The 26,770-nt window shown below is 42.3% G+C and overlaps 1 protein-coding gene and 1 pseudogene across 1 annotated transcript; both read left to right on the forward strand.

The window, feature by feature from the left end:
• Positions 1–267: 267 nt before the first annotated feature.
• Positions 268–5,130, forward strand: ESX1 (ESX homeobox 1). The gene is made up of 4 exons (XM_049871436.1): positions 268–689; positions 1,763–1,808; positions 4,738–4,977; positions 5,011–5,130. Exons 1-4 carry the CDS (start codon positions 268–270, stop codon positions 5,128–5,130), a joined length of 828 nt encoding a protein of 275 aa, XP_049727393.1.
• A 1,797-nt stretch (positions 5,131–6,927) lies between these two features.
• On the forward strand, positions 6,928–22,513 carry LOC126068695 (ribosome biogenesis protein NSA2 homolog; annotated as a pseudogene).
• Positions 22,514–26,770: the final 4,257 nt, after the last annotated feature.

The raw sequence follows: 26,770 nt of genomic DNA on the forward strand, positions 1-26,770 counted from the left end.
AGTACCCGACCCGGCTGCTAGCCCAACTCTAGCCCGGACCTGGGGATCGCCGCAGACACCAGCCCAGTCTGCAGAGGCGCACCGCTTCATCGACAGCACTCAGAGGATGGAGCCTCAGGCCAAGTACAGCCGCAATGACAATGGCGACCGCAGCCTGGGAGTTGCCAAAGATGGAGAAAAACCAGATGGTCAGTTCCTGGACGGGGACAGGTGCTTCCCGAACTCCAAGAAATGAATTTTCCCTGGGAGAGGCGATTGGAGGGGACAATGCGCGGCCGCCACCGCCGCTCTTCGGTTGCGGCCCCTCGCCTCCCGCCCGTGGGCTACAATGCCTTGGTCTCTCTCTGCTTCCCTCCTTCCCCAGATTCGAAGCTTACCGAGACCTCGATGATTCTAGCTGGAAGAGACGAGATCGCACGCTCCGAATCTCAGCACGGAGCAGCAGCCTCAGAAAACGACTATGCTGGCGCTGGAACTGTCGGCCCCGTGGACGACGACAACCCGGAGGACGGTGGCGGCCCCCGTCCCGAGGCCGAGCAACAGCAGGAGGAGCCGGCCCCCCTGGCCGCGGAGGGGCCACAGCCCAGAGAGCGGGGACAGCGCCGCTACCGCACCGCCTTCACCCTGTGGCAGCAGCGGGAGCTGGAGCTCATTTTCCGGCACAATCAATACCCCGACGTGTTCGCGCGGTAAGAGGCTTCTTCCGGGAGGCGCCCAGTTCTCCGGGGGCCTGGGGCTCGTCCCGGGCCGCCCTTCCCCCTTATGAGCCAAAAGTCCCCTAGGGGGCTCAAGAACGCCGGAGCCCTCCCTTGAGCTCAACGCTTGGGACGGTGCCTATGCGGTTTTCGCGGCTGTGAAACGGACGGTACTAGTGAGGTAGGTGAGATAGGGAGGACCCTCCTGTCTTTATATAAAATTTTGATCATTTGTGCATCGTAGTTTTTTGCGTTGTTTTTATGCCTTTAAATATTGCATTAAAATGTTATTTATTGATCACTAAGTTTTTTTTTTTTAGCGCCCCTTTAAATTTTGCGCGCGAGATGGTTGCTGCACTCGCCTCCCTCTATTCCCCCGCCCTGCCACCTGGAGCGCTGTTTTCCAACCGAATCGCGGAGCTTGAACTTTTCAAGGACTGAGGGTGGCCCTTTCCCTTCCCTTGCCTTCCCAGGAGCCCTCTCAGTCTGGATCCGTGTAATGTACAAAGGGGCAGGCTTATTCGGACCTGGCTGGAATGGAGAACAACTGGTCGGTGTGGGGTTTGTTTCCACTGTACCCAGCCTTCGCCCGCCACAAAATAAAAAACAAATTTCTTTTGAGCGCTTGGTGGGTGTGATTTGGTGTTCCCAACTTGAGCATTCACCTCACGCTTTTACAATAAACAGAAATAAAAAAATTGGTTCAAAACACCGCTCTAAAGGTGTTTTGGCGTTTTTATTTATTTTCACGAGGGACCTCCCAGGATTTCCAGGGTTGTTCTTTGCCGTTCCACAAACAGAAAAATTGAGTCATATTCAACTAACACACTTGAAGGCACTTTCACATATATTCCTTTTTCCTATCTTATTTAACAGATAAGTTGTCCATGGGAAAACACTCCCTAAAGCAAGCCTTAAGCTATATTACAGAAAACTGTACTGGGGCGGGGGTGGGGGTGGGGTGGTGAAGGGGGCTTGGAAAATTTAAAACAAGCAAGAAATGTGCAGTCATATATTTCATTTCATCCACAATTCCAAATACTGAACGTTTGCAATTCCCCCCTCAGAGAGGAGATTGCAGGACGCCTGGATTTGACTGAAGCCAGAGTGCAGGTTAGTAAATCTTGAAAACGCCATTTGGCAGTGCAGCCATTCTAAAACGTGCTTCAGGACCTGGACAATTTTGTCCTAGACATTCTCAAGTTGTTGTGTTTGTGTTGTCTTTTCCACGTTAGGCAAATAACTTTTGAACACTGGGAGCTTTGGGAGTGAAAAATGGGATAAGTAAACTGGAGCTTAGGGACGTTGCCCATTACCAGAGGAAGCGTGATTTCCTAAAAGGAAAAAAAAAGAACTTCTCCTAATATTTATATTATACGCATGATATATACTATATGTAATATGGAAATCCTGGTGGTATAGTGGTTAAGAGCTAACCAAAAAGGCTGGCAGTTCGAATCCACCAGGCGCCCCTTGGAAATGCTGTGGGGCAGTTCTGCTCTGTCCTATAGGGTCAAATCGACTCCATGGCAACGGGTACGGTCAGGTATATGTAGTATACAACGAAACTTGTGAGAACCAGAACTCGACAGGCCTGCCTTGTTTTTCCAGGTCCCGAAAGTTTTCTGCCTTTGACAGGGTGCAGTCTTACTACTTCTCTACTGCTCTCTTTAGTGGAAAATATTTGTTTTCCTTCTCTGACAGGTTTCCGCCTTACACAGGTTCTGGCTTTTGCAGGTTTTACTGTATATTTGTGTGTGTGTGTACATATGTATATATATGTATATATAGTCCAATAAATAAAGTTCAGCTCTTAACACAGGTATCCTTTAGGGAGAATGATAGCCCTCCCTAAAGGAATATTTCTATGTGTAGTCATGTTGAGGCTTAATCTAACCTGGGAAGTATTCAAATGAATGCACAGAAGAGCCAAGTTATAAGAAGGTTCAACTGTATTAAATTATATAAAATATTTAAAACCAAGCATAAGCTCTTAGCTAAATGAGTGAATTTATAAATATTTAGACATTGGGGTGAGGAAATAATTCACACACAGAACACAGTACATGAGTAACTAATGTATGTTTAGTTAAACTGAGACTGATGGGGGTAGATAGCTCAAAAGGCCAAGTGTCTGGTCCTCCTGCTGTTATTTCTAAGTGTTTTGTAAAGCAGTGTAGAGAGTAGCAGCCCTAACTTTTACTTTTCTAGAATACTTTGATGTGTCAGGCTGGAAGCATGGCTAAAAAAGTCACATTATGGTGATAATGGACGCAGGATTTGCAAGCTTTGGAAATTTGTCTAAAAAATGAAACAAAAAGAACAATTTTGAGTTAAGTTGCACTAACCTAAGAAGGGCGAAAAGGTTAGAGAAGAATTGTACACAGTCAAACATATCCATTGCAGATGCCACACAAATTCAACTTTATGGAACTCCCAAATGCGTAAGTGAATATGCTCTTGAGCAATTTCTAACATCTAAGTTTTTCCCCCTTTTTGGTTGATTTTGAATGAGTGGGATTTGCTAGGTTGGGGGGGTTGTCTCATTTCAGGCCAGAATTTGAGATTTTTTTTTGTGTGTTAATTTGAGGTTTTTTTTTTTTTTTTCATTTACTCAGACTAATTTATAGGTCACAGGATCAAAAGATGACTATTTGAGATCATAGAAAATTATAAGTTGGATAGGCTGATTAGCTTTGCTCCGGAGCGTGGGTGTGAGTGCAGTGATGGAAGCAGGCTGCAAATCTGGTGGGGTGATATCCAGAAAAACACCCCAATGAAGCAGGCCGCTGAGTTCTGGCCTCCCAACACCACAGGCGTGGCTAACAGGCCTGCCCTTCCACTTTCTCAGGTAGTCAAGGCACACTCAAAAACTTGAAGTTTGGTGAGTTGCCTTTCCCCCTCCCCGAGTTAACGCACTGTTCACTGGATGGATTTCTGAAGGGAAAGTGAGCCACAAGACACAGATAAGGGGGAGGGAAAAAAAACAACGTTCTCATCTATTTCAAAACTCCACAGCATGAATTTTCCCTGAGAAACTTTTAAGATGCTTCCCCCCTCTTTTGCAAACATAGATCTGTTTTATCAAACCAGCATTGGAAATATGGATCTAATATCAATACATTACATGAGTAGGAGCCAACATTGGCACATACAGCAGTTAGCCAGCTGTGGCCTTTGACCAAAATGTTTAGAGAGATCTGACCACCGGTACATTTGAATCCCTCCAAAATGAGCTCTGTTACACTGGCCTCCTTTAGATTATATATTCATGTAGCAGAAAGACTCCAAATCCTATGATGGGGAGAGAAGACGAGGCATCAGGCAGGAGAGGAGTCCCCTTGTCTCATTTTGCAGCTTGAACTTTTCAAATATGGGGCCGTTTCTCTCCATATGACTTGAAATAGGACCCACTTTTTACCATGCTCAGCCTCCCCCGCAACCAGGGTTACACTATCCCTGGTGAGGAGCGGGCAGATGATAAGCTGTCAGGATACCGACATTTCTTTACCCTGTCATTAAAAAAAGAAAAAAACCTGTTGCCGGTCGAGTCAATTCCGACTCAGCCACCCTGTAGGACAGAGTAGAACTACCCCATAGGGTTTCCAAGGAGCAGCTGGTGGATTTGAACTGCCAGCCTCTTGGTTAGCAGTCAAGCTATTAATCATTGTGCCACTAGAGCTTCCTGTTACCAGGCATGAGAATTAATAGCAGGGAGCTGGTACAATTTGTCAGCTAGACATGCATCCACAACCTGGGTGGGGGGACTTTAAAGAATATTAGAAGTGGAAGGAAAGAGACAAAGCAATACACCACGTTGTGGACTAGGCTTGGCTTGTTAAGGGTTAAATGGAGAAGTGCAGTGTTAACTTTCCTAAGATATCTTGCCACAGAAAAGGCCACTGATATCTTAGCAATAAGGAAATACCTTCTGTTGCAGTTTAAAATCTCAGTGGCATATAGAGTTGTACATTGTTTTTTTCTATTATGACATTAGCTGTTCCATGTACTGAACCATTCCCTTTTTACTCTCTGATTGAAGGTTTGGTTTCAGAACAGAAGGGCCAAGTGGAGGAGACATCAGAGAGCACAAATGCTCAGAAATATGCATGCCATCACCCTGGGCTTCCCTGTGGGGATCATCTGGGGTGGGCCCTATAATGCCATCCCTGTTCTGAAGCCTGCTTGGAGATGTGTTCCTGTGGTTCCACAGCCATTCAGACCACCTGTGCCACCTGGGCAGCCTGTGCCACCTGGGCAGCCTGTGCCACCTGGGCAGCCTGTGCCACCTGGGCAGCCTGTGCCACCTGGGCAGCCTGTGCCACTTGGGGTTCCTGTGCCAGCCATGTACCCTGTGCCTGCCTTTGGTGTGGCCCCTATAGGCGTGGCATGGGCCCCTGTCATCCATGGTCATTTCATAGGTCCTATTTTCTAAGGTAGAGTCTCCATGACAGTTTTTCCAAAGCGTTTTTCTGCCAGATGCAAATTGTGCCTAGCACAACATCTCAAGTAATTCACCAAATGCCTGTTAGATGAATTGAATACATGAACAAAGTTAGTGTCCAGTTTATTTTTGAAGGGCACATTTGTGTATTCTGAATAAAGATATGAATGTTCAATGTATTTGTTCTTTCTTGTGTGCCAAATGGGGTTAGGAAGGAGTGGATGGGAACTGCTAAGGGAATACAATTCAAACAAAATGGCAGGGAGGCTTCCTTTCGCAGGGTAGTCCCTGAGTTGCCATCATTAGGCCATGTACATCACTAGTTTTCCACCTGCCCATGGCAGGTTTACTCTGACCCAAACATTCTCTTCCCTCCTCATCCTCATTCCCACCTTGCCTGCTTGGGACAATATACAAGTCCAAGATGGGGCGAAGTGAGTCTCTAGTGAAAGAACAGCGCGTTTTAAGCCAGAGCCAAGCTCCATTCATGCTGATGAGCTCAGACACAACCCTGGACACAAAGGGAAACTTCTTCAGAGGCTACTCACAGGGCTTTATGGGAAGGTAACAGCCAAACCTCCTCCTGGTCCTCCAAATGATGTCCACTGGCCTCCCTTTTTGTGGAGGATATAGAGAAATAGGAGCGATTCTGGCCCAGAGATCCTGCAGTATCAAAGGAAACACAAGAGGAGACACCATCAAGGCCAGAAAGAGGCTTTTCTCCTCTTCCCTGCCCCAGCCAAGAGAGCATGTTATTGTACCTTCCCCAGCTCAAGTGTATTTTGTCACCTTCAGAATCCTTGAGAGAAGTCCAGTTCTTGCTGATCACACTGAAAGAGAACCTTTTGGTTTAGTGCTGCTGGAAGCAAGAGATGATCCCCTGAGCAATGTTCCAGAATAATCACTCATTGAAAAGCAGCCGTCAGACCTTTGTTTTGTTCATGCTATCTTCATATGAAACTGCCAGGCTAGAAAACATCAAAAACAAAAATGGGCGGGGGGGGGTGGCAGAGGGGCCAGCCTCACCTCCACTTGTTCTAAAGCGTGAAGTTCTTTTTATTATAACCTTTTGAGCAATATCTAGCAACGTACAGTAATTTTATGAACACGGTCTTATTATGAACTGATTGCAGTGGTTTCAGATAAGGGTGTCATGGTTACACCAGAATTTCCTGGGGAGGCGGAGGGAAGAGAGTGGCAGACAGGCATAAAAGACCTGTTTCATAGCAGTTCTCTGTTCCCAGTTTCAAGGGAGGCTGTTTTCTTGGGAAAGCATGTGTGTTTTTTGCAGTGTTGTCCAATACATTTCATTCCTTTCCTCCTTTCACACATACGGATGCCAAACATCAGGAAAGGGCTAGCATCTAATGTGAGACTTCTGCAGAAAGAAGGAAGACATCCCTACCCTAGAGGCCCTACCCTTACTGGAAGTGACGAAATTCCCAATATGCACTCATGTGTACCCATTGCCATTCTCACCAGATGATTTTGAAACCAAAACATCATTTCCTAATGTTGACCCCCCTCCCTTCTTGTTAAACAGGCTACTCAATTATTTAAATCGTCTTGGAACTACAGGGGCCACGCAAGTAAAAACTCCAGGACCCTGGCCAGCCTTGCCACCCTGAACTCAAAGCCAAACAGTACTCAGCACAAATCCTGCAGTTAACCCTCGTACCCAGTCTGATACACACAAACAGAGAACAAACATTTTTTCATCTCGGGCTGCCTGGAGGAAGCACAAAAGTGAATACCCTTTCCCATAAGTGGATGAGATCTTGAAGAGTCATGTATAGTATTTTTAATCATACCTACTTTTTCCAGGGGCCAGATGAATTAAGGGAAGGTGTTAGGATGGGAACAGAGGAAGTATGCAAAACACTGCTGCAGGTAATAATGTCCCCTCAGTCTTCAAAAAGTAATCTCACAACATTTCTCTTAAAGTACATTTCAAATATCCCTTAAGGCATATGTCTTAGTCATCTAGTGCTGCTATAACAGAAATAACACAAGTGGATGGCTTTAACAAACAAGTTTATTCTCTCATAGTCCAGTAAGCTAAAAGTCCAAATTCAGGGCGTCAGCTCCAGGGGAAGACTTACTCTTTCTGTGGGCTCTGGAGGAAGGTCCTTCTTGTCAATATTCCCCTGGACTAAGAGCTTCTCCATGCAGGAAATCCAGGTCCAAAGGACACACTCTGCTCCCGGTGCTTCTTTCTTGGTGGTATGAGGTCCCCACTCTCTGCTTGCTTCCCTTTCCTTTTATCCCTTGTAAGAAAAGAGTGGTGCAGGCCACGCCCCAAGAAAACTCCCTTTACATTGGATCAGGGAGGTGATCTTAGCAAGGGCATTACAATTCCACTCTAATCCTCTTTAACATAAAATTACAATCACAAAATAGAGGATAGCCACACAATACTGGGAATCATGGCCTAACCAAGTTGACACATATTTCAGGGGGACACAATTCAATCCACGACAGCATAGGTCAAAAATTAATTATTTTAATAATAATAGGAAATGACTTTGGTGTATTAAAAATTATACAGAAACTGGCTCTCAGCAAATAGGTTCACTTGAGATAGGTGTTTTTTGTGGGTAGATGTTAGTTTTTGGCTGCAAAGTTATAAACGCAATCTCAGGAGGAGCACAGTAGCTTCAGCACTTTACAGTAATTAATAATTTTGGACATGCTCTTGCTTTCTAAAATTTCACATTTAAGAACGCAGGCCAAAGAGTTTCCACAATAATAACTTTTATGGTCAAATTAAGCAGAGAGAAGGTATAAGCTATTTGGGGGGAAGAATATTTTTTTTATTAAAACTAGATTTATGTAACCTGCACTTTGTTTCAAATAAATATAATACAATTAGAACATTGGTGATTTAACATGTAAGTGCCTGAGAATCAAAATTCCAAGCCACTATTCTGACTACAAGTACTTCGAAAAAAAAGACAGGAGAAGAAAAGGACTACAAACAATTCTTTAGCTCAGAATACAAGGGTCTCCCTTGAGATGAGTGTCAAAAGTGACTTTCTAAATAAAGAGAAGAATTACTGTAAGTGTATACAAAGTAGGGGAACAGGGCTTGCTCTGAGTTGTCTTCAAAAAAACAATAAGACATTTGCCTGAATTCTGATCATGGGGTGTTGTACCTAAAATAGGGCACACTCTGAGCACATATGGATATACCGTTTTTCCACGCAGTCATTTGTTGCTGGCGTGGCTACTCTAGGAAATATCGATAACCTGGAAGTAGAATCATGGTGCTTAAATAGAGTTCTTCACCGAATTTCCTGATTGGTAAATCCAACTTTGTCTCATTTGAATTCCCATAGCTCAGGATCTCCTAATGTAAATGAGGAAGGTAGTAAAAAGTGGTATGTAGAGCTTGCCTGGGGTTCTTAAACCTTGCGTGGACACCCTGTGAAGGCAATTGTTACCATAACATAACCCTCACCACATCCACCTCATCCTAAGAATGCTGCATGAAATTATTTTTATTTGGAGATTCACTTCAGACTTTCCTAACACTCTCACCTGATAGGACAGTAGGGTATACCAAGGAGAGCGAATTCTTGCCTCAGACAGCTCCTCTTTCTTAGCAGTCATTTTCTCATTTTCCTTTGCAAGGCACTTGCTCATTTTCCTTTGCCATACTCTCACACGGATCACCTTAATATGACAAGTGAGACAAACATTGATGCATCCTGCAGTACAAGGTTGGTGATGGCAGGAAACCACTTCCTGGGAAGGAACCCTGCGGGGTGCAGTGGTTAAGAGCTCAGCTGCTAAACAAAAGGTCAGCAGTTGGAATCCACCAGGAATTCCTTGGAAACCCTATGGGGCAGTTCTACTCTGTCCTATAGGGTTACTATGAACAAGAATCAACTCAACGGCAGGGTTCTTCCAGGTAAAGTGCTTTCTTCTTCTTGGGGACACCCACCTTACAGGAAGAGACCTGATATTCTCTCTGAACTCAAAGAATTTTTCACAGTCATCCAGTCCACTCCCTTCATTTTACAGATGAGGGAACGCAGACCCAGAACAGTGGAGTGGCCTGCCCAAGAGTATGCAGAGTTCATTCCAAAGAAGGCCAGCCTCTGGGAGGCCATGCCCTCCCCTGGGCCCAGGATCACCCAGCTAGGAGCAGCATACACCAGCCCAGGTTCAGCTCCTCAGTGCTTATCACCTCCATCCTGCCCAAAACTCTTTCCTTTAAAGGGCCACAAACTCAAGACTCCTCCCCAAGCCTAGGCACTGGGCCATTTTACCTCCAGGAAAAGTAAGCAACTTCCCCTGAAGGCGTACAGTATCCTGGTGTCCACTCTTGAACGCTGAACAGCAGGGGCTTGAGAGAGTGATGCAATTTGTACCCTCCTCACAAAAGGCTGAGTGTGCTTCCACTACAATAACCCTCATTTCCCCCAATCCCCTTGCAAAGCCATGCCTGCCAACTGGCAGCACAACACATAAGCAACAGCCAGCTCTGGGCTTGTGTTGAATTAACTTTTTTTGTAAAGTAGGCTAATAGTTTGGAAACTGTCATTATGCAATTAGTATTCATTTTGAAATGTGGTTATTTATGCTTTGCCTTGATCAATGTCACTGTCTCTCCTTCTCAGATGTCAGTGCAGTGCTTTGGGGCAGGGACCCAAGGTGCAACAGTGCAAATTTAATTTTTAAATACACCCCAATGGACTGTATGCCCCGCATGAGAAGTGTAGATCTTAAGGAGACAGTCTGGATTCCCAACATTTACATGCAAATATTTTTAGACTCCAGGAGTACAAAAGACTCCTTCTGAAAGCACACTCTGTTGTGCTTCACAAACAAGAGGACACAAGTGATTGAAGAAGTGGTATACAGGCATGGGCAGCATAATTGATACACCTGGACCCTTCCGAAGCACAGCCCCCAGACAAATCCAGGGCTTCTACAAGAACTGCATAGTTGGAACACGACTTTCTATTCCAGGCCCAAGAATCTTGGTTTAGAAAAAAATAGAGGCAGAGTAGAGGCCAAGGAAAAGTCTCTGACCAGTCCGCCTTGAATAAGGGAGATGAAGACATAAGGCAAAAAAATTTTGAAGTCAGCAGTTAAAAAGGAGGCCATGAAACCCAGGGGAGAAAGAAATCCATGTCAATGTCTGGGACCAGAGCTGTTGCTGGGGAGTAGGGAGGTGGGTGGTGAGTGGAAACTGGCAACTGGGTAGTGCCTCTGGAGGTAGCCAGTGGGGCACAAGGATGTGGCTCTGGCCAGCTGGGCCTTAAAAAAAGACTAAAAAAAAAAAAAAAAGAATTTCGGTTCATATGTAAATCAGCCCCTAACATCTCCTTCCATAATCCCCATAACAAGGTAAAGCAATGAGACTGCCCTTTCTCTTTTCCTCTCATCCTTATCCTCCTTTTCCCTTAACAGGTGACCTTAAGGAGTTTCACTAGAATTAAAATATTCATGAAGAAAGAGAAGTCAGGACAAGGAGAAGGTCCTACAGTGTGATTGTCCTTGGCCTAGGTCCCCAACTCCGACACTCCGAGAAACACCCAGGACAGTTTTATATCTTCATTTTAACCAGAAGGAATTTCTAAGGAAGTCTACGGAAGTCCATGGGCTCACCCAGCACATCAAAACCTCAGCTCCAACATGGAGTCAGAAATATTGCAAGGTGTTGAATTCTGCTGTTTATTTAACATAGAGGCTTAGGCTTTGGGGCCTTTCCATGGCCAAACCTGATCTTCTGTTAGGTGGATACATTATATAGTCTCAAAATTTCACTTAACTCTCTGCTTAAGAAAGTGTTCAATCCATTCGTCCCAAACAGGAAGCACGGTAGCTGATTACTAGCTGTGATCCTAGTCAACACGTGTAATGTGAAAAATGAGGAAGTCATCTTCATAGTCATGAGGTTGCTGTCCAAGAGTAGTAAGCAAAGCCAAGGCCAGAAATGAAGATCCATTTGCTTCACTCTTCTCATCATTCCTTCCCCCTGAGAACCATGGGAAGGCCTCAATCCACAGACAAAAATTCAAATGGTATTTTGAATAACTATAAATACCTCCCACACATTTCGGAGACCTTTGCACAAGTGCAGCTTGTTCTCTCTCGTAACTGGCAGCCTTATAATATTATGCATCGATATCTCAATTAAATAGAATCACACTAGCAAGGAAATTTGGCTCATCAGGGTTGCATACTTGTTGCAGGAAAAGGTAAATCTCCAGAAAAGAGTCTTAGAGTTCTTCTCTAGAGAAACAGAAAGGAGCCCTGGTGGTACAATGTTTAAGCACTCAGCTGCTAACCAAAAGATTAGCAGTTCGAACGTGAGAGAGAAGACCTGGGGATCTGCTTCTTTAAGATTACAGCCGAGGAAACCCTATGGTGCAGTTCTACTCTGTCATATAGGGTTGCTATGAGTAGCAGCTCACAACAACGGAGAAACAGAGCCAGTGATATAGATAATAGACATGTAATATTATGCATCAATACCTCAATTAAATGGAATCACACTAGCAAGGGAATCTGGCTCATCAGGATTGTATACTTATTGCAGGAAAAGGCAAATCTCCAGGAAAGAGTCTTAGAGTTCTCTAAAGAAACAGAAAGGAGCCCTGGTGGCTCAAATTGTTACGCGCTCCACCTCTAACTGAAAGGCTGCTGGTTCGAACCCATGCAGCATCTCCACGGGAGAAAGACTTGGCAATCTACTTCAGTAAAGATTACAGCCAAGAAAACCGCACTGGGCAGTTCTACTTTGTCACGTGGGGTCATTATGAGTCAAAATCGACTCAGCAGCATTTAACAACAACAACAGAAATAGAGATGATATAGAGATAGAGATGTATGCAAAAAAACACTGCCATCGAGTTGATTCTAACTCATGGCGACCCCATGTGTTACAGAGTAGAACTGCTCCACAGAGTTTTTTGGCTATAACCTTCACAGAAACAGATTGCCAGGCCTTTCTTCCAGGATGCTGCTGGATGGGTTTGAACCACCAAGCTTCCAGTTCATAGTCAAGAGCAAACTGTATGTACATATATATCTAGAGAGAGATGATTTGCTTCAAGCAATTGGTTCACAGGATGACTCTGGGGGGTTGGCAAGTCCAAAATTTGTAGGTCAGCCAACAGGCTGGATAATCCTGCAGGCTTGCATCCCAGAATTCATAGGTCAGCTGATGGGAAGAGTGACAGTTGTGCCAAAATATCTATTTATAGTCTGGAGACAGAGCACACCCTAAGGAAAGTCCTTTTTTGCTCTTAAGGCCTTCAACTGATTGATTGAGGCCCATCCACAGTATGGAAGGTAATCTGCTTTACTTAAGGCTAATTGATTTAATTACATGTAACTACTTTTTTACTTCATAAGAGCAATTAGGCTAGTGTTTGGACAAACTACTGGGAACCATAGCCCAACCAAGTCAAAGCATGAAATACCCATCATGGTCTTTTTTTTTTTTTCCTTCTTTTGAGTCTTTTAATTTTTTTTTTTGTTGTTCGTTCATCGTGTCATGTTTTATACAGTAAAACCTACAAACACTAGAACCTGTATAAGGTGGAAACCTGTCAGAGATGAAAACTCAAATATTTTCCACTAATAGAGAGTGATGGAATCCTGTCAAAGGCAGAAAACTTTCAAGACCCAGAAAAACAAGGCAGTCCCATCAAGTTCTGGCTCTCACAGGCTTTACTGTATAACTATTCAGAGAAAGTCCACATGATCAGCACACATTCAGTCTAGTTGCCTATGTCTTTTCCAGCTACAGTCCTGGCAATGAAATTTGATCTCCAGAATGATGGCTCTAAAACACTTCAACCTCACAGCAGATCCCCAGAACATGCTATACTCGTTTCTGACCCTACGCTTTTGCTTTTGCTCTTTCTGTCCCCTCTTCTGCATCTAGCTGAATCATTCAGGGCTTCCTATTTCCATCTCGCAATTTCCTCCTCCTCCTTTTACCCCTCCTCTCTCTTCCTTCTCTTCCTCAACCTCACGTGCCCATCTGTTGTCTTCCCTCCCTGAATCCATATGGACCTGAAGTGTGTATCACTCATGTGACAATAACCATCATAACTTATGGAATCCCACTGAAACATAACTGTTTCATGATGTAATTCTTCCACAGTAAGCACCTGAAGTTTCCAACTGAGTCTCCTACTTGTCTTGTTTTCTCCACTGGACCTAGGATGGTGCTTTGAATTTAACAATAATAAACGGTGATAATAGTAACAGCTAAGATTTTCTGAGGGCTTACTATTTGCCGAATACTTCGCTAAGCAGTATGCATGAATTACAATTATCACTATCTTGCACATGACGAAACTAAGGCATAAAGAGTTTAAATAATCTGCCTAAGATCACACAGCTGATGGGTGGTTGTTACAGAATTCAAATCAAGGTCTCTACCGTTTCCATATACACATAATCAGTGAATCCAACACTCAATTCACTTCACTATACTCTTTGAGAGGAACATGTTTTCACAACTTTTTCCGACAGAAAAGATGGAAATAAACAAAAATATGGGTTATCCTGTTAATTCTTGGTTCATCAGAAAGTTACATTACAAAGACTAACTCCACTTCTTAAGCATTCTGATAAATTAAATATTTACTTTAATATAGCATCATGCAATATTCCTGGATAAAAATTAAGCAGATAAAAGCATTAGGTATCAACCAGGAATTTTTGTTCGTTGGTTGATTCTTCTACTTGAACCATTTGAATGGATTCCCTTTTCTCTGCTTTAAACTGTCCTAAAAAGTAAAAACGATTTCCCTTTCTCTAGGTGAATGGTAAGCAGCCTGTGAGCACACAATATCATTGAAATCTGGAAGTGTCACACTTTAAAAAGCAAGAACAGTTTGTTATCAGAGAAGAAAGCCTGATAAGCCAGGTGTTAGAGGGGTTGGCAAAGCCGGTGCCCCGGTCAGGTGCCAAGGCTCACAAATTTGTGCTAAGAAGTATTCAGAAAGAAAATTAATTTTTAAAGGTTTTAAAGTTTTGAGCCCATAAGTTCTTTCAAAAATAATGGTGATGTGATTGGAAAGGGCCTACAAATTCAAATAGACACATACTATAAAAGAGTCCCCCATCTTTCCCCAGATCCCCACCCATCCACCCCCAGAACCTTTCCTTGGTGCTCTGTGTGGCAGCTTCCCAGGGTCTTGAATGGAAGTCGAATGCCCCCAAAACCCATAACGCTCAATAAGTTTAATTTCCGCCAAAAAGGGGTGGGGGATCAGTGTAGCAACTGTGTAAGTCACTCTATTTGGGATCTGTGACACCATAAGCCATTGGCTGTGATTTGGGGTCTGGGTTGTTGGCCAACTTTTGGAGCTACCTTGTTATAGACCCTTCTCACATTCCTTTGTCTGTGCTGGACTGGGATTCCAGAGGACCCGCCCTCTGCAAGCCTGACCCCACTGGCCACCTATACCTACTTGCCTGTGCACTCTGCCCTTTCCTCACTTCTAGTTCGAGAAGCACAGGCTACTCCCAGGAAACTGGAAAAGAGGAGCATCATGACAATCAGAAAGGCAGAGGTTGGGGATGTTCTCTAAAGAATTAAAGTGCATGCCCACCAACCGTGGGGCTGGTAGACCAGCCTCTGTTGCAAAGTTGGCCTTTATAGGCAATTGATGGGAAAGCCTGATGTCACAAAAGTTAGGCAGTAGGGCTCTCCGTTGAAAACGTTTTGGTTAGAAATTTCTCCCCAACCTCCACCCCAAGTCATAGAACTTCTCCAACTAAATTCAGCTCTTGTACCTCATCTTGTAACCCATTGTTTTTAAATAAAGGATACCCAATATACAGGATATCCAATAGTGTGGTCTATTATTTCCATTTAGCATTATTTCATAAATTTTCTCCACATTGCATCATATTCTTCACATTGATCATTTTAGTGTCTGCATTGTTGTTGTTGTTGTTGTTGTTAGGTGCCATCGAGTCAGTTCCGACTCATAGCAACCCTATGCACAATAGAACAAAACACTGCCCAGTCCTGAACCATCCTTACAATCGTTATTATGCTTGAGCTCATTGTTGCAGCTACCGTGTCAATCCACCTCGTTAAGGGTCTTCCTCTTTTCTGCTGACCCTGTACTCTGCCAAGCATGATGTCCTTCTCTGGGGACTGATCCCCCCGACAACATGTTCAAAGTATGTAAGACGCAGTCTAGCCATCCTTGCCTCTAAGGAGCATTCTGGTTGTACTTCTTCCAAGACAGATTTATTTGTTCTTTTGGCAGTCCATGATATATTCAATATTCTTTGCCAACACCACAATTCAAAGGCATCAATTCTTCGGTCTTCCTTATTCATTGTCCAGCTCTCACATGCATATGATGCAATTGAAAATACCATGGCTTGGGTCAGGTGCACCTTAGTCTTCAGGGTGACATCTTTGCACTTCAACACTTTAAATAGGTCCTTTGCAGCAGATTTGCCCAATGCAATGGGTCTTTTGATTTCTTGACTGCTGCTTCCATGGCTGTTGATTGTGGATCCAAGCAAAATGAAATCCTTGACAACTTCAATCTTTTCTCCATTTATCATGATGTTGCTCGTTGGCCCAGTTGTAAGGATTTTGTTTTCTTTATGTTGAGGTGCAATCCATACTGAAGGCTGCAGTCTTTGATCTTCATTAGTAAGTGCTTCAAGTCCTTTTCACTTTCCGCAAGCAAGGTTGTGTCTGCATTAGTATCTTATAATTTCTTTACAGTAGTTTCCTGGGTCAAAATAATGAGCAATCAACAGGTATTTGTTGAATTAATAAACATCTATATGTTTTTTTTTTCCTTAGAAATTATTTTCTTAGGCCAACTTTCTAGGCCTGGAATACATTAGTCAACGGGTATGAATCTTTTCATTGCTTTTGTTAAATATTGCCACCAGAAACAATATAGAGTTTTGGTTAAGAACATAGGGTTTCGATTTCAACAAAATTTTATTAGGCTGGCTCTGCCCATGCTAGCTGTATGATGCTAGACTAGTTACCTCTCCACTCTGGGTCACGGTTGCCTCATTTATGAAATGGAAAAAAAAATAATTCCCCTGCACAGAATTGTTATGAGGAAGGTGAGCATAATAAATGTTGGCTGCTCGCCTGGGGTCTTAAAAGCTTAAAAAAAGCTTAAGCCCAAGATAGAACAACTGGTTTCTATTCACCTGGATGGAACAGCAGAGGAAGAAGAAGACCCAGAACTCAGAGACAGAAATAGACTGCAGGTTTAATTGCCTCCGTAAACTTGTTGTTTTTGTGTGCCATCAAGTCAATTCCTATCTGATGCTGTAGGGCAGAATAGAACTACCCCATAAGATTTCCAAGGCTGTAATCTTTGTGGAAGTAGATTGCCACATCTTTCTCCCATACAGTGGTGGGTTCAAACTGCCAAACTTTCAATTAGTAGCCAAGTACTTAACCACTGCACCACCAGGACTCCTTTTCTCCATAAACTACTACCACCATTACCATGAGACTAGAAGAAATGGATGATGCCCGGCTACCATTACTGAACGTTTTGATCAATGACCCAATACATGTATCCAGATGAAAAGGAGGGAAAGCTTGGAACAGAACTTTAAACTTAAACAGAAATCAGACTTAGTAGATCTATTGAGACTGGGGGAATGCCCAAAACTAATGCCCAGAAATAATCCTTAAACCTTGAACCAAAACTATCCCATGAAGCCATTTTAAACAACAGTTTAGCCCAATTAATAAAGAATGTTTGCCTCGAGCATAGCACTCCTGTAAGAATTATCTATATAAGCTTAATCTGACACAGATGAGAACTTTAAGGGGCAGACACCCAAAAATAATGGTGATGAAACAATATGGGTACAGCTAGTGATAATGATGACACAAGGTGAAGTAAGTAACCAATGTTATTGAAATGCTCATGTAGAAACTGTGAATGGTTAGGTGTGTGGTTGTTTATATTGCCACCACAAATAAATGTTTTAAAAAATGTTGGTTACCATTGTGGTTTCACCACTCATTTGTCAGTTTGTCCTACTGTGGTGGTTTGCATGTTGCTGTGATGCTAGGAGCTATGCCACCAGTACTTCAAACACCAGCAGGGTCACCCATGGTAGACAGGTTTCAGCAAAGCTTCCAGACTAAGACAGACTGGGAAGAAGGACCTGGCGATCTACTTCTGAAAAAATTGGTTGGTGAAATTCTTATAAAGAGCTGTGGAACATTGTCTGATATAGTGCCAGAAGATGAGCCCCTCAGGTTGGAAGGCACTCAATATATGACAGAGGAAGAGCTGCCTCCTCAAAGTAGAGCTGATCTTAATGACATGGATGGAGTCAAGTTTTGGGGACCTTCACTTGCTGATGTTGCATGACTCAAAATAAGAAACAGCTGCAAACATCCATTAACAATCAGAATATGGAATATACAAAGTATAAATCACAGAAAATTGGAAGTATTCAAAAATGAAATGGAACACGTGAAGACTGATATCCTAAGCTTTAGAGAGCTGAAATGGACAGTGCTGGCCATTTTGAATCAGGAAACCTTATGGTCTACAATGCCAGGAATGACAAAGTGAAGAGGAACAGTATCACTTTCATTATCAAAAAGAATACTTCAAAATTTATCCTGAAATACAAAGCTGTCAGTGATAGGATAATAACCATAACCTACAAGGAAGGCCAGTTACTACGACTATTAGTGAAATTTACTCACCAAACACTAATGCCGAAGATGAAGAAATGGAAGATTTTTACCAACTTCTGCAGTCTGAAATTGATCAAACATGCAATCAACATGCATTGATAATTACTGGTGATTGGAATTCGAAAGATGGAGACAAACAAGAAAGATCCATAGTTGGAAAATACAGCCTTGGTGATAGAAATGACACTGAAGATTGAATCTTGCAAGACCAACAACTTCTTCATTGCAAGTACCTTTTTCCAACATAAAAGGCAACTGTACACGTGGACCTCACCAGATGGAAAACGCAGGAATCAAACCGACTACATCTGTGGAAAGAGATGATGGAAAAGCTCAATATCATCAGTCAAAACAAGGCCGGGGCTGACAACAGAAAAGATCATCAATTCCTCATATGCAAGTTCAAGTTGAAGCTAAAGAAAATTAAAACAAGTCCACAAGAGCCAACATACAAACTTGAGTATATCTTACCTGAATTTAGAGACCATCTCAAGAATAGATTTGATGCACTGAACACTAATGACCAAAGACCAGTCGAGTTGTGGGATGTCATCAGGGACATCATACATGAAAAAAGCAAAAGGTCATTAAAAAGACAGGAAAGAAAGAAAAGACCAAAATGGATGTCAGAAGAGACTCTGAAACTTGCTCTTGAACTTAGAATAGCTAAATCGAATGGAAGAAACAAAGTAAAAAATCTGAACAGAAGATTTCAAAGGGCCACTCAAGAAGACAAAGTATTATAATGAAATGTTCCAAGATCTGGAGTTAGAAAACCAAAAGGGAAGAACATGTTCAGCATTTCTCAAGCTGAAAGAACGGAAGAAAAATTCAAGCTCTGTGTTGCAATATTCAGAATCAACTTGACAGCAATGGGTTTTCGGTTTATGGGCAAAAAATTGTACGATGAAGGAAGCATCAAAAGAAGATGGAAGGACAGTACACAATCCCGGGGAGGCCAGCACCGCTTGTCCAAGGCAACATCATGAAGGCTCCATAGACATATCCAAACACCCTGAGGGATTGAATTGCTGGGCTGGGGGTTGGGGGAACCATGGTCTTGGGGAACATCTAGCTCAATTGGCATAGCATAGTTTATAAGGAAAATGTTCTACTTCTACTTTGGTGAGTAGCATCTGGGGTCTTAAAAGCTTGTAAGCGGTCATCTAAGATACTCTACTGGCATCACCCTGTCTGGAGAAAGGGAGAATGAAGAAAACTAAAGACGTGGGGGAAGGATTGGTCCAAAGGACCGATGGACCACAACTGCCACAGCCTCCACCAGACTGAGTCCAGCAGAACTGAATGGTGCCTCGCTGCCACCACTGTCTGCTCTGACAGGGATCACAGTGGAGGGTCCTGGACAGAGCTATACAAAAATATAGAACAAAATTCTAACTCAAAGAAAAAGACCAGACTTACTGGCCTGAGGAGGACAGACTAGAGAAACCTCAAGGGTATGGCCCCTGGATACCCTTTTAGCGCAGTAATGAAGTCACTCCTGAGGTTCGCCCTTTGGCCAAGGATTAGACGCACCCCTAAAACAAAACAAGACTAAAGAGGCACACCAGCCCAGAGGAAAGGACTAAAAGGCAGCAGGGGACAGGAAATCTGGTAATAGGGAACCCAAGGTCAAGAAGTGGAGAGTGTTGACATGTGGTGGGGTTGGTGACCGATGTCACAAAACAATATGGGTACTACCTGTTTAATGAGAAGCTAATTTGTGCCATAAACCTTCACCTAAAGTACAAAAAAAAAAGATGGAAAGAATACACAGAGTCACTGTACCAAAAAGAATTGGTCAACCTTCAGTCATTTCAGGAGATAGCATAAGATCAAGAACCAATGATACTGAAGGAAGAAGTCCAAGATGCACTGAAGGCATTGGTGAAAAACAAGTCTCCAGGAATTGACTGAATAACAATTGAGATGTTTCAACAAACAGAAGCAGCACTGGAGGTGCTCACTTGTCTATGCCAAGAAATTTGGAAGACAGCTACCTGGTCAATCGACTGGAAGAGATCCATACTCAACCCATTCCTAAGAAAGGTGAGCCAACAGAATGCAGAAATTATTCAACGATATCATTAAATATCACATGCAAATAAAATTTTGCTAAAGATAATTCTAAAAAGGTTGCAGCAGTATATCAAAAGGGAACTGCCAGAAATTCAAGCTGGATTCAGAAGAGGACATGGAGCAAGGGATATCACTGCTGATGTCAGATGGATCCTGGCTGAAAGCAGAGAATACCAGAAAGATGTTTACCTGTGTTTTATTGACTATGCAAAGGCATTCAACTGTGTGGATCATAACAAATTATGGATAACATTGCAAAAAATGGAAATTCCAGAACAATTAATTGTGCTTATGTGGAACCTGTACATAGACCGAGAGGCAGTCATTCAAACAGAACAAGAGGATACTGTGTAGTTTAAAATCAAAAAAGTTGTGCATCAGAGTTGTGTCCTTTCACCATACTTATTCAGTCTATATGCTGAGCAAATAACCTGAGAAGCTGGCCTATATGAAGAACATGGCATCAGGATTGGAGGAAGGCTCAATGACAACCTTCAATATGCAGATGACACAACTTGCTTGCCGAAAGTGAAGAGGACTTGAGGCACTTACTCATGAAGTTCAAAGACTACAGCTTTCAGTATGGATTATACCTCAACATAAAGAAAACAAAAATCCGCATAACTGGACCAATAAGCAACATTATGATTAACAGAGAAAAGATTGAGGTTGTCAAGAATTTCATTTTACTTGGATCCACTATCAACACCCATGGAAGACCCAGTCAAGAAATCAAAGGATGCATTGCATTGGGCAAATCTGCTGCAAAAGACCTCTTTAAACTGGTAAAAAGCAAAGATGCCACCTTGAAGACTAAGGTGCTGCTGACCCCAACCAAGGTATTTTCAATCACCTCATATGCATGCGAAGGCTGGACAATGAATAAGGAAGACCCAAGAAGAATCGATATCTTTGAATTATGGTGTTGGCAAAGAATATTGAATATGCCATGGACTATCAGAAGAATGAACAAAGAAGAATTACAGCTGGAATGCACCTTGGAAGCAAGGATGGCGAGACTTCGTTTCATATACTTTGGAAATGTTATCAGGAGGGATCAGTCCCTGGAGAAGGACATCATACTTGGTAAAGTAGAGGTCATCAGAAAAGAGGAAAGCCCTCAACCAGATGGATTGACACAGTGGCTGCAACAATGGGCTCAAGCCTAACAACGATTGTGAGGATAGCGTAGGACCAGACAGTGTTCTGTTCTGTGGTACACAGGGTCACTATGAATCAAAAAAGACTTGATGGCACCTGACAGCAGCAACAACAACTGTTCTGGTTATGATGGCCACTTTAAACATATGTTTTTCCCCACAACCTCATGAACATTGGGTTTTATAATTTAAAAATATTTTTTGATTAAATACATATAAAATGGCGCTTTTTTGCATTTTTACTTCCTTATTTACACACAATAAAAAAAATTTTTTTGTTTACACATTGCTCAAATGTTGGCTTACTCTATGTGCTTCTTGTTCTGTAAAGTGGCTGTTCTCTTCTTTTTTGAACACTTTGCTTTCAAAGATTTCATGGTATTCTTACAGAGTTCAGTACATTCTTCATGTATTTGAAATAACTAATGCTTATCTGTCATTTATTGCAAATATTTCCCTATTCTGTTCTCTTCCACTTAGTTTTGTGGTCTGCATTTTCCTTTCTGATTTTTTTTTCTTTTTTAGTGTTTCAATCCTTTGAAAATTATCGCACTTTCCTGTTTCAGGTTGCATGTAGTCTGCTCGTGGGTCTCAGAGACCCCAAAATTGAGAGCTTTTTCATGCCCCGGAGACCACTCCCGGCGGCTTTACTGCCATCATCAAGCCCCAAAACAAATATATCGAGTTACACCGTAAGCACTACGGATATCATGTGTATTACCATGAGAAAAAGAGAAGGGAAGTCGACAGCCTCATGAACGCTCAAAAAAGGGGAGGAAGATTATTGGTCTAAAGGCTAAGTTCTAACCTAAGCAGCGCCACGCTGAGAAAATATGAATGAAAAAGACTGTCAAGATGCATGAAAAGAGAAACACCAAACAAAAGAATGGTGAGAAGACTTCACGAGGTGCAGTAGCTGCCTATCTGCTGGACAGAGAGGGGCAGTCTCCAACTACTTTCCAATATGATTAAACAAAAATGAAGAGAGAAAGCAAGAAAATGGGAAGTCCCTCTGCCCAAAGTCCGTGCTCAGGTAGAAACAGAAGTATTAAAAGTCATTAGAACAGGAAAGAGAAAAAAGAAAGCATGGGAGAGGATGGTTACTAAAGTCTGCTTTATTGGAAATGGCTTTACATGAAAACCACCTAAATATGAAAGATTCATCAGACCAATGGGCTTATGTTTCAAGTAGGCTCATGTCACACATCCTGAACTTAAAGCCACCTTTTGCCTACCAATACTTGGTGTCAAGAAGAATCCCTCATCTCCACTATATACAACTTTGGGTGTTATTACCAAAGGTACTGTCATGGAGGTGAATGTGAGCGAGTTGGGCCTTGTGACACAAGAAGGCAAGGTTATTTGGGGGAAATATGCCCGGGTTACCAACAATCCTGAAAATGATGGATGCATAAATGCAGTCTTACTGGTTTTATAGCAGTTTCATACAAGCAACTCCTTATAATTATTGGCAAAGACTACAAACCAATCAGGAAAACCACCATTACCAAACAACTTTACGTGTCTGCAGTCATCAGGAGAACTATTTATTACAAGATTAAAAAAAAAAAAAAACATTAAAATGGCACATTTTACAATTTGGTCTTTATTTTTGCATTTTCAGGGTGTCATAAGACTGAGTGATTAAAAGAGCAATTATAGAAATAAACATCATCACTCTCTGTAGTGATGAGCAGGTACTCAACAAAGCAAATCTATCATCACTACTGAAAAAAATGACCAGTGCTAGTTTAAAACACCTTTTTCATACATAAAGGTTAACCAGTTGCCTTCATGTTGACTTCGATTCATGGCAACCCCACGTGTGTCAGAGTAGAACTGTGCTCCATAGGGTTTTCAATGGCTGATTTTTTGGAAGTAGGTTGCCAGGCCCTTCTTCCAAGGTGCCTCTAGGTGGAGTCGAACTTCCAACCTTTCAGTTAGCAGCCAAGTGCTTAACCATTTGTGCCACCCAAGAACTCTTCTTAAAGGTTGGAACACAAATACAGGGCCAAGGTCAGGAAAACTTTACATCTGGGACCTTCTCTGAAAGTTCAGAAGAGCTCCTACTTAGTTAAATCTTTTCACCTCCATGGTGATTCCTTAGAACTTCTTTATATAAAAAGTCGTTGAATCAGCATCTTAAACTTGTTTTTTCCTTCTTTCATTTATGGATGAATGAAACTATATTTTGATACTGTATTTCCTAGCTACATAAGGAAAAGAGGAAAATCAACATATTGAAAAGTTGAAAAAAAAATTATCCCTCCCAACCCCACTGGTCCCACCCCATCTGGAGCAAGGGAGAATGAAGGAAATCAAAGACACTGGGAAAAATTAATCCAAAGGACTAATGGACCACAACTACCATAGCCTCCACCAGACTGAGTCCAGCACAACTAGATGGTGCCCGGCCAACACCACTGACTGCTCTGATAGGGATCACAATAGAGGATCCTGGACAGAGATGGAGAAAAATGTAGAACAAAATTTTAATTCACAAAAAAAGCCCAGACTTACTGGCCTGACAGAGACTGGAGAAACCTCAAGACTATGGCCCCCAGACACCCTTTCAGCTCAGTACTGAAGTCACTCCTGACATTTAACCTTCAGCCAAAGATTAAACAGGCCCAACAAACAATAATAAACATAGCTCAACCATATATATGAGACTAAATGGGCACACCAGCCCAGGGACAAGGATGAGAAGGCAGGAGGGGACAGGAAAGCTGGACAAGTGGAAATGGGGAACCCCAAAGTCAAGAAGGGGAGAGTGTTGACACATCGCAGGGTTGACAACCAATGTCACAAAATAATATGTGTATTAATAGTTTAATGAGAAACTAATTTGTTCTGTAAACCTTCATCTAAAGCACAATAAAGATTTTTTTAATTATCCCTCTTCCCAGTCGAGATTATATTTTATCAAGTATTTGTATTATGAAGAGATGTTTGTTGTATTTTTTCACTTGATTTTATCTGATTTTAATTCAGTTAATGTTCCAGCTGAGATCTATTGTGCCCTATAGTAGATGCATGTTCTAAGTTAATTTTTTCAAATTACTATTCACTTAATTCAACATGCTTATTTAATACTAAATATTTTGCCCATTTTTTTGTGATGCATATTTGACATGTTAATGTCATATAGGAGCCCCTAGGTGGTGAAAATAGTTGACATGCTCTGCTGCTAACCAAAGGGTTGGAAGTTCGAGTTACCCATAGGTGACTTGGAAGAAAGGCCTGGCAATCTACTTCTAAAAAAGTAGATTTTCAGCAGTTGGAAACCCTGTGGACCACAGTCCTACTCTGACACACATGGGGTCACCGTGAGTCATTGTCAACTAGATAACACCTTTTTTTAAAATGTCATGTATGCAAAAAGGTATTTCTACCCTCTCTCTTCTGTTCCACTGTTAAATATTTTGCTTTTGAGCCAGAATCATTGTCTTAAACATTAGTACTTTGTAGCTTGTTCTAATGTGTGGTGAGATAAATCCTTACTTATTACTCTTTAGATTGTCCTTTTGTTTTCATGCTTATTTTTCCACTTTAATCAAAATTGTGTTAAAATTAGAAAACCACTTGAGGCAAATTGTCATTTTACAAATATGCTGTCTTCCCATTCAGGAGGTCTATTGTGGGCCATTTTACAAATAACACCTAAATCTTACGTATTCTACCAGTATAGCTAAAGCCCTGCAATGATCCCTAATCTATCCTCTTTAGTAATAGGGGCCCATTCTCTTTGGGACAGTCATTAGCTATGACAGGCAAAATAATGTGCCCCCAAAGATGTCCACATCCTAATTCCCAGAACCTGTGAATATTGAGGTTACATGGTGAAGGGACATTAAGGTTGCGGATAGAATTAAGTTGCTAATCAGCTGACCTTATAATAGGGAAATTATCCTGGATTATCCTGGTGGGCTCAGTGTAATCACCAAACCAAAAACCAAACCAGTTGCCACTGAGTCAGTTCTGATTAAATGGCAACTCCATGTTTCAGGATAGAACTGTGCTCCATAGGGTTTTCAATGATTGATTTTTCAGAAGTACATCGCCAGGCCTTTCTTCCAAGATGCCTCTGGGTGGACTTGAACCTCCAACCTTTTGGTTAACAGCCAAGCGTTTAACTGTTTGTGCCACCCAGGAACTCAATGTAATCCTAAGGGTCCTTAAAAGTGAAAGAGGGAGGCAGAAGAGTAGGTCAGAGTGATGCGATGTGAGAAGAAGTTGACTCACTCCTGCTGGCTTTGAAGACAGAAGAAGGAGGCCACGAAATCAAGTAATGTAGACTGGAAGAGGTAAGGAAACAGATTCTCCCCACCAGAGCCTCCAGAGGGAACGCAGCCCTGCCAACACTTTGATTTTAGCCCAGCGAAACTCATGTTGGACCTCTAACTTACAAAACAGTAGGATAATAAACTTGTGTTGTGTTAAGCCACTAAATCGACGGTTTACTATGTTAGAGGAGCCATAAGAAACTAATATATTAGCTAAGTGAAAGCTGTGCAAAAGTTTCTCCTTGATGCTTTCTGCCCTTAACCTTCTTTCCCTGAAGCCAATAAAAGCTAGCAGGCCTGGCCTTGGTCCCTGTCTCTTAAAGCTTCCAGAACATAGGATATGTCTTTCTGGAAATTAGTTGTTTTTGCTTGGTACATCCTGTACCACTTTGTCCACTCCTGCGCACCCATTTTTGTACTTCTACAGGGGTGGGTTATCCAATAGGCAAGGTAAGCACAGTGCATACCTTGCTTGCAGATCACCTATACTGAACAGTTTCACATTTTTTCACCACATCCAGATTCTGCTTCTAGGTATGGCTGGCATCTGCCTCTCTTCCAATCCCACAGCACTTTCTACAGAATCAAAGCCTCTTTTCAAATTTGCAATCCTGACATGGACGGATGACCCAGTAACCAAGGTAAGCATAGGCTTACCTGTGCTTGCTTACTCATCTAAAGTGAAATTGTTCACTACAGATGATCTGGTAAGCCAGGTAGAGTGCCTACCTTACTTATTGGATAATCCACCCCTGCTTCTACCTTCATCCCTAAGGAGCCCTGGTGGAGAAATGGCTAAGCACTCAGCTGGTAACCGAAAGGTCGGCAGGTGGAACCTACCAGTAGCTCTGCAGGAGAAAAGATCTGGTGGCCTGCTCCCATAAAGATTACAGCCTAGGAAACCCTATGGGGCAGTTCTACTCTGTCATATAGGGTCACTATGAGTTGGAATCAACTCAACAGCACACAACAACAATAATAACACCTTAATTCTTAAGACACTTGGGGATCTGTAGGTGCTCAGAAAAGGGAAAAACGGCAGGGCTTGAAATTGTACTCCCATCATCCCTCCCTATGTTGATCAGATTTGTAAAATTTTCACACCATTCAAAGGTTTGCTCAACTCTACATCTTTCCCTTAAGCTCCGGAAAAAGAGATTTTCCAGAATCACTTGGCATTAGTTTTCACGTGTCTGATAAGTTACCTGTTAGGATGAAAACCCAAGAGGCCATCTAGCTTGTGGAAGACTGGAGTTGGAATTTCCACAGCAAAGCTATTGTGCCTCTGACAATTAAGCTCATAAGAATTATTCTTTCATTTCAAAATAGTTTAAAAATGAATAGAAATACAGATCACGAACCATATATTGCTAGGATAGCATAAGATGGGACTAGTCTAAGGGGCTGGC

Source organism: Elephas maximus, chromosome X, assembly GCF_024166365.1.
Source record: "Elephas maximus indicus isolate mEleMax1 chromosome X, mEleMax1 primary haplotype, whole genome shotgun sequence".
NCBI lineage: Eukaryota > Metazoa > Chordata > Mammalia > Proboscidea > Elephantidae > Elephas > Elephas maximus.

Coding starts and splice junctions, on each gene's coding strand:
- ESX1 (XM_049871436.1), top strand. CDS start 268: ATGCGCGGCCGCCACCGCCGCTCTTCGGTTGCGGCCCCTCGCCTCCCG. Junction 1,809..4,737: donor TGACTGAAGCCAGAGTGCAG/GTTAGTAAATCT, acceptor CTCTGATTGAAG/GTTTGGTTTCAGAACAGAAG. Junction 4,978..5,010: donor CTGTGCCACCTGGGCAGCCT/GTGCCACCTGGG, acceptor CCACCTGGGCAG/CCTGTGCCACTTGGGGTTCC.